The 8487-nt window shown below is 53.5% G+C and overlaps 1 protein-coding gene across 10 annotated transcripts in view; it reads right to left on the bottom strand.

Moving 5' to 3' along the window:
* Nucleotides 1-371: 371 nt before the first annotated feature.
* Tmco4 (transmembrane and coiled-coil domains 4) overlaps nt 372-8487 on the bottom strand; it is an 88970-nt gene continuing 80854 nt past the window's right edge. For 9 of the 10 annotated variants that reach the window (XM_021262952.2, XM_004850449.3, XM_021262953.2 and 6 more), the window contains 2 exons: nt 8334-8451; nt 372-1463 (listed from right to left, as the gene is read on the bottom strand). In XM_021262952.2, the coding sequence (XP_021118611.1) occupies nt 1056-1463; nt 8334-8451 (526 nt within the window). In that variant the 3' untranslated portion in view covers nt 372-1055. Of the gene's footprint in view, nt 1464-4930; nt 5162-8333; nt 8452-8487 lie in introns of those variants that run through there. The other variant, XM_087215684.1, reaches the window with a different exon arrangement.

Raw genomic sequence — 8487 nt, 5'->3', positions numbered from 1 at the left:
TGCATATGCTGAGATACCATCCGGCTCCTGCATTCTGGGACTAATTCCTCCTGCCTTCCTTCCACCTTCCCAGAGCTTGGCCATGTGTCTGCTGCCTGGGCGGAGGGAGGGTCACCTCTGGCCCTGCACTCTAGAGACAGTGTGAGGAACAAAGAGGAAGCCACTGGTAGATATGGACAAGGTGGCTAGGAGCTTGGGCTCTGGAGTCCCACTGGCTGGGGTTTGGCTCCTCCACTGACTAGCTCTGCAACCTTTGGTAGGCTACCCAATCTCTCAGAGCCTGTTTCCCCAAGTATAAAATGATGACAACAACAGGTACTCAATGGAGATTCTGAAGGCTGACATATAAGCACTGGGTATGTGGTAGGTACTTAATACATGCTGGGTGCTGGTATTGTTTATTATTGTTATCATGCCTGTTCCTGCTACAGGGCATCCTTCCCCTGTATAATCCATTGTCACCAGGCTCTCATCACACCACTTGCTGATTCCTCACTTACTCTTCCTGTCCTTTTTAGCTACATCCAGACCCACCATACTGCATAACTTTAGGGTGCTGTTCACATCACATCTTTGTGACTGCTGCTCCTGTATTGTACAGTGTGCAGCCTGAATGGCTGTACAAGATAGACCTGATTGGATCTAGGAGCAGTGAGAGGAAGCTGTTCCCTTGGCACCTGGGGCTGTTCTGTAGGTGGCCCCTGGTGGGGCCCCTGGGTGGTAGGCAGCCCCAGACTGTGGATGGAAGAGCAGGCAGACACCTGGCTTCACTCTGGCCCCACAGATCCCCTGGAGCCCATGAGGGACAGCCAGACCTCTCAGCTGGGCTCAAAGTGCAGGGAGCCCACAGAGTCACGGCTTGACATTTCAGGTCTCTGCCCTTGCTTTCCCGGAGAGGCAACATTTTATCCCCCAAGTCGGCTTCCTTTAATTCCTCTTCAATCCCAATTCTCTCAGCTCACAAAGGCACTTGTAGAAATCTCCACCTTTAGAGCTCACCTGGAGCCTGGGTGGGTAGGAGAGAACTGCATGTAGAGTTCAGGTCCTTGCTGGGGTCAGTCCAGCCCTGGGCAGGGCCCCTGGGTCTCGTGGGCACAGTCAGGGCAGCCTAGTGGGTTGGGGCCCACACCATGGCTGCAGATATGGGCACTCTTGGCTGGGCCTGCACTAGCAGGAAGTGAGGCCCCTTCAGACTGGTCCAACTCTGCTGGCACCTGGGTGTGGCTGGGGTCAGGGGACTCAGCCACATTGGGGGTGTCTCCAGGTGCAGGCTCCTGGGTTTGCCCATCCTGGTGGGAGATCTGGTCTGCTGAGGAAGCGGCTGTGGCCTGGCAAGGCTCCTCTTGGGTCTGGCTCCCTGGGGCCAGCAAGAGCCCCTTCTCACCCCAGCCTGGCTTTGTGTGGATGCCCACAGCCTTCAAGATGATGTCCATCTGCTTGGCGTAGTCCAGGTGGCCACTGACCTGCAAGAGGACAGGGAGCAAAGGTCGGTGGGGGGGTGCCAAGCTATGGGCCCTCACCAACGCCGGAACTCCAGCTCTCATGACGTTGCTCAAATCAAGCAGAGTTCAGAGCTGCTTTAGAATTTACTAGAGATGGAAAATGCTTCTCTAGCTTCTGGCCAATGAGATGATTACGGTTGGAAGGTGTCCCTCAAAGTTCCCACACTGGGAACTCAACCTCCCATGCCAATGTGTTAAGAGGGGGGAACTAAGAGGAGACTAGGTCACAAGGGCTGTGTCCTTGTGCAGGGACTGAGGTCATTGTTGTGGGAGTGGGTTACTCATCCCAAGATGGGGCTTGTTATAAAAGTGGTGGCACACATCTGTAATCTCAGCACTCTGGGAGGCTGAGGCAGGAGCATTGCAAGTTTGAGTCCTGCCTGGGTAACTTAGTGTCTAAGCAAGAACTCATCTCAAAATAAAAAGGGCTCAGTGCAGAGGCCTGGGTCCAATGGAAAAAAAAAGTAATGAACAAAAAAATGGGGGAGTTCAGCTCCCTCCTGCTCTCTTACCTTGTATCATGGGATGATGCGACAAGAAGGCCAGATCAGATGCCACAGCCATCCCCTTTGGACCTCCCAGCCTCTAGAACTGTGAGCCAAATAAATTTCTGTTCATTGTAAATTACTCAGTCTCAGGTATTCTCATACAGCAGCACGAATGGACTAAGGCAGAGAGGAAGTGATAGCATTCTGTGAATACTCCTTGGAATTCTTTTTAAGAGAAGTGGTCTTCTTGTCTTCCCATTTCCTCTTTCTTGTGGCTGGAATTCAAATGGGATGGCCAGAGCTTGTGCAGCCATCTTGGGCCATGAGTTGGCTTATTAAAAATGGCAGAGTATGCAGCAAGACAGAATGTTGGCCCGGTGGAGCTTACAAACCAGCCCTAAACTGCGGACTCTGGCTTCTTTCATGCCACAGAACTATCCTTGTTTAAGATGTTTTACCAGGACTCTGTTATTTGCTGAGACAAGGGCCAAGAACTCAGAAGTGCCCACAAAAATGGGACATCCCCATTTCTGTGTTGGGATGTGTCTGAGTGAGAAGTAGGAGTGAGACGGGAATACTGGTGCCCGACTGTAATAATGAACAATGCCTGATAGGCAGTAGGTCCTTAAGACATCCTAGCAACCGAGTTTATGGACATACTCCTCTGACAGGTGCGGGCTGCTAAATGTAGATGAAGAAATTGAGCTACAGGGAGGGAAGGTGACTTGCCCAAGGATACACAGCTCTTCCTGGGACACGGATCTAGGCCTGGTTCTAAAGCCCGATCTCTGGAGAGAAAAACACCTGGGGAGGGAGCACTGCTGAAACCATTCTCATTTTAGGTGAGGAGGGTGAAGCCCAGAGACGGGGTGCAGGTTTGCTCAGTGACACATATCCCGTGAAGAGCAAAGCCCATGCTTTCCTTGGAGGAGCAGGTATGGGAGCTGCTGAGCTCGGGCTGCCCCTGGAATGGAGCCCTGTACTCTCCACACCCTATCCTGGGGACCCACCTTAGCACCAAAGGCCAACCCAGGATGGAGCATGGATTAATGCCACCACTGTGGGAGTGGACTGAAGGGGACAGGAGCACTCCAGGGGGCTGGCGCTGGGACTCTCAGGAAGCTGCACCAAGACCCCCTGGTAGCACCTGCCTTACCCCAGGCATGACAGATCATGCCAGGTAATCAAGTGACTTTTCAAGAAGACAGAAAGATGATTCTCTACACAGCTTTGTTATTTTCTCTCCACCGGCACCTGTCTGCCTCCTGTTCCTTTCCCACAAACACTTTAAAACAGTTCTCCATGAGAACACACACATCTAAGCAGCTGTTCGGGTCTGGGGTTCAGAGTGGAGGTCACGGTGGGGCTGGGGCCCTTCTGCAGGATGAGGCACAGTTAGTGACTGTGTGGCACCAGAAAGAAGCTACATCTGAACTCTGAGAAGTGGGTCCCAGCCCTGGCTCTGGCTCCTACTGGGAACTGGGTGGTTCTCACAGTTTCCTGAATTGCAGCTTCCCCATCTGTAAAGTGAGGGTCACAACCTTGAAGTGTGCTGCAGAGTTCAAGGGCCTGATCTTGGTAGAACAGTGTGTGCACTGTGTCGCACTGTGATGTCCTACATAGACCCAAAGCACTTTCACAGAGACACCACCAGATCTGAGTTAGTGAGGTCCAAACTCAAAGCATTGGTAGGGAGAAATAATACATGCATGTCACAAAGAATAGTGCCTGGCCTGTAGCAGGCACTCCATAAATACATGTACCCTTACCCTGGTTTCTTTCCTTCCTTCCTCTTTTTTAAAATATTTTTTTTGGTGGTACCAGGGATTGAACCCAGGGCCTTCACACTGAGGTACATCCTCAGCTCTTTAATTTTTTTTTTTTTAAATTTTGATTCCGAGTCTTGCTAAATTGCTAAGTTTCCCAAACTGAGCTCGAATTAGTTTCCCAGGAGGCTTCCTAGTCCTCCCTTGACCCCTCTCTGCTTCCTGCCTGCCATACCATGGACTGTTTCTCTTCTGCCAAGCCACCCTACCTTGGAGTCAGCCGAATACAGACGGACACTTCTGCAAACTGTGAGCTAAAATAAGCGTCTCCTCTAACTTCTGGGTGTTGGGTATTTTGTCCTTACAAAGAAAAAGTAACTAAAACAGTCTCCAGACACCTTTTTAATGTTGGTGAAAGGCCAGTGCCAGGGCCCTGTGGTAACAGGTCAGGAAGAAAGGGAGCTGTTTTTGGCTGCTTGGTACTGCTGACTCCAAATAGAAATTCTACCACGCAGCTGTCCCCAGACACACAGCTCCAGCCCTCCTCTGCCCAGCCCAGACCCTGAGCTGCCATTCTGCACAGACTCAGGAGGGAGAAGCTGCTGTCTCAGCTCTGACTGTTCCGTTAGCAGCAGATGACAGCACAGGGGCGACATGGGCTTAGAAGAGAGTCAGCCGAGCTGTGGAAGGTTCTGGTGTGGCTGGCGTTCAATGAAGCTTCCAACCTGGGCGCTTGGATGCATGCTGAACATCGCTACCTAGTATGCTAGTGCCGAGGAGCCTTTCTTGATGCCCCATGTGGTTGGGGACCCCCTGACTGATCCAGGCCTCAGTAAACTTTCAGTGTCAGCTGTTTATGCAACTGATTTGCTGATAGGCCGGGAGCTTGAGTAAGGTGGGGCCACTTGTGACAGGCTTGTTTCCCTCACCAGCCCTGCACATCATGGGATCCAGGTCACCTGGACCTACCAGGCCCCTGGCTTCCTTCACCTCTTGGGGCTCAGTTCCCTCCTCTGTAAAGTGGGACTAGTGAGGTGGACATAGTGGGGCATGTCTGAAATCCCAGCACTCTGGGAGGCTGAGGCAGGAGGATGGCAAGTTCAAGCCCAGTGTGGACAACTAAGTGAGACCATCTCAAAAATTAAAAAAAGGGCCCAGTGTGAAGGCTCTGGGTTCAATCCCCAGTAAAAAAAAAAAAAGAGGACTGCACCAGGGGGCCTGGTGGGAGGACTCGCTGATAATACACAGAACAGGCTTTCTGGTAGAGGCAGAGTCGGCTCTCTAGGCCCCAACTGTAGGAACACCGGCAGCACAAATGCGTCGTTAAGGGCCCAGGGTCGGAAGCAGGTTCCTCAGGCTCACAAGTCACAGGCGGTGTCACCTTCTGCAGCCTCAGTTTCTGCACCTGTACAGTGGGTTACGGAGCTGTCATGGGATGGCATCATGTATCACACAGTAGATCTTGGCAGAGTGTGCAGCAGTGCCCGGCCGCGCTGGCCATTGTCAGTACTGAGGGTCTGGTTGGTGCCCAGCCCTTTTAGGTGCTCTAGATGCCAAGTGATGCCTGCTCTGGGAAATGAAAGTCTTGCCCTGGGCTGGGGCCCCCAGAAACCTCACCGGGTCTGTGGGTTTCAGCCAGCCGGAATGAGGGGGCAGCTTCCTCTTCTTCAAGAAAAACAGGAGGGCCACCCAGAGGCCATGGTAATTACTTCTAATTACCCGGAGGAGGAAAGCACTGGTTTTGTGCCTCCTAATGTGATAAAGAGCTATTATTAGGCAGGAGCTGGGAGGCTGCCATGCAACAGCCAGTGAGGAGGGAGAGAGTCTGGATGCAGCTGGTCATAAAGGCAAAGAAAGGAAGAGGATGGCAGTTGCAGGAAAGGAGCGAGCTGGATTAAATGAGGACCTACTACTTGCAAGCATCTTACTTACAAAGGTTCCTCCCTTTTCATAGATAAGGAAATGAAGGCCAGAGAAGTTAAGTAGCTTGCCTAAGGGTCACACAGCTGGGAGTCTAAACCAGGCCAAAGGCTGTGCTCTTCCCATGGTATCCCATCCACAGCTTCTGGGGGCAGAAACAGGATCTATTCTTTCCACCAGTGCTGGGGATGGAACCCAGGGCCTTGTGTGTGCTAGGCAAACATGCTGCTGCTGAGCTGCAGCCCAGATCCCTGAAACTGCATTGTGCAAGAGCTCTGTGGCATGAAGAGGAGCTTTTAGTTGCTCCTTTTTTTGTTCGTTTGTTTTTGTTTATTTTGGTACCCAGGACTGATCTCAGAACCTTGTGTTTGTGATGCAGGCGTGGCGCCACCCAGCTGAATCCTTGGCCCATGGCTGCTCCTTTTGATGATTCCTTCAGCTGAGGAGACTCCTGGTGAAGCACAGTTCCCACCGCTGTTGCCCCACATAGGGGTAGGACCCTCAGATAGCACACCGGCACTAGGTGCCGGTCGGGAGGCATCACTTTGAGTCTGTGGCTTCCTGGCCTTGTGACCCAGCTTTCTTCCATCCCATAGGGAGGTGGACAGCACAGGCTTTGCACCTTCAAGGCCAGATTCTGGCCTTGAGCCTATCCTTGAAGTTTCCAGCATTCTCCTTGGCGAGTCGGGGTGCATGGGATGCAGGTGGGGTTTATGTCTCCTGTGTCAGGTGCACCAGGAACAGAGTGACCCCAAGACCAGCAGCTCCAGTGTGTGCTCAGAAGACAGAGCGGAAGGTCTGGTAACCCCGGAGCTCCCACGGGTGGGGGGCTGGGGTTGGTCAGCCCTGCTGCTCAGGTGGGTGAGGCCTTGCACGAGCAGGTCCTGGGAATGTGTGAAGAGGCAGTTGAGGTGAATTGGTACAGGCAGCCTGATGGCAGATGGAGCAAGAGGCCTGCTGGCTCCAGGCAGGGGCATGGCTATGGGCTTTGTGGGCAGCAGTGCCAGGCAAAGCTTCCGTTCTGTTTCGTCCCACTTCCTCTATGTGACTGGCAGTGTTCAGTCAGGTTTCTGAGGACAGGCAGGTGGCTGAGGTCACAGTAATGGGGTGGATGCAAGTGACCTGTGGGGCCCAGCTCCATGGGCCATCAAGGTGGTGGGGAGAGAAGGGGGGTGGGAGCAGCTGTTGATGCAGAAGAGAGAAGCCAGATCCCCCCTCCCCCACAGGGGGTCAGGGACCTGTTGGGTGCCCAGGAAGGGTCTTCGTGTCCATTATAAGGCAGGATGGTGCTGCTCAAACTACTGTGATATAGAAACAGGTTCTGCCAGGAAGCTCTTGGCACCTGATGCAACAGCAGCCAAGGATGTAAGAAGTGCACACGAAAGTCCTGGTTCCCCTGTCCTCATGTACCACCATTTCCATGGGTGGGGGTCGGCCTGAGGGAGCAGCTGTGCCAGGGCCCTTTCCTCCAGTACCGGGCACCTCTCTCTCTGCTTCTCAAATCTCCCTGAGCCAGGGCAAGGACCACTGGCCTCAGAGCTGGGTTTGAGTTCTGCGTGGCCGTGTTCCAGCAGTGTGACCTAGGCAAGCCCCTGGGTTGTCCCTAAGCCTCAGTGCCCTCCCTGTACAATGGGACACTACAGCCTGAAAAGTCCCGATGGCTGAGGCAGGATGGAGAGCTGTCCACACAGGAGTCGACCCCCCGACCCCTCTACAGCGTATGGGAGGTGGACACAGTTCCTTTCGTTCCTTTGTGTTTGAAAGGTGATCTAGAGATTGTAAAATTTTTTCTTTCTTTTCTTAAACTTTATTTTTGTTTTTGAGGCAGGGTCTCACTATGTAGTTCAGGCTGGGCTTAAACTCACTAGGTAGCTCAGGCTGGCCTCGAACTCATGGTGATCCTCCTGCCTCAGCTTCCTGAGTACTAGGACTACAGGTATGTACCACCATACTAGCCTCATGTTTACTTATTGGTGGTACTGGGTATTGAACCCTGGACCTACACACTGAGCTACAAACCCAGCCATTTTTATTTTGACACAGGGTCTCACTAAGTTGCCCAGGCTAGGCTTGAACTTAGAATCCTCCTGCCTCAGCCTCCTAGAGTGCTGGGATTACTGGCATGCACCACCATGCCTAGCTGAGATCTGTATTTTAAATCAAATCCCCTGATGATGGGCTCAGATCTACATCTTATCCTACGAGTGGGCAGTCAGGTGCCTCTGCCTGGGTCCCCCACCTGAGTCTCTGCCTGCCCTGGTTGTTCCTGGAGAGATGGACCAGTCTGACTGCTTTGCAGTGGAGGAGCCGGGGAGGGCAGTGATGTGGGGGCCAGAAAGTGGGTGCTGCACGATCAAATCCAGCCCTGTGAATTACTAGTTGTGAGTCAGGAACTTTTCTCATACCTGAGCTGTGAGTTGGGGACTGGAGCGTGTGAGCCGAGGTGCAGGGGCTGGGGACAGGGTGCACAGGAGGAGGGTGCCTGGAGTGAGGGAGCTGCCCTGCCGAGCAGATTCTCGTGGTTTCCCTCCTGCATCCAGGGCAGAGCGGGCTGGGGCCACTGTCTCCAGGGGCCAGGGATGGCTGGGCGGGGTAACCAGGTGCCCCTGCAACACCGGGAAAACGCAGAGCCTGGGGAGGGGCAGGCCCACACTCACCACCGAGGACAGGTCCACGTTCTCCATCCTGCGGTCCTGCAGGAGCACGGGCTGCAGGCCGGCCACACGGAGCTGCACCGACGACGTGCGGTACACGAAGCGCAGCAGCCAGTCTCCCCTGGGGGTGGGGACAAGAGTGACATCAGCCTTAGCA

The sequence above is a fragment of the Heterocephalus glaber genome, unplaced genomic scaffold (assembly GCF_053883595.1).
Source record: "Heterocephalus glaber isolate CG9 unplaced genomic scaffold, H.glaber_assembly_v1.0 deba00001452, whole genome shotgun sequence".
Lineage (NCBI taxonomy): Eukaryota > Metazoa > Chordata > Mammalia > Rodentia > Bathyergidae > Heterocephalus > Heterocephalus glaber.
This window is presented reverse-complemented; position numbering and strand designations above follow the sequence as displayed.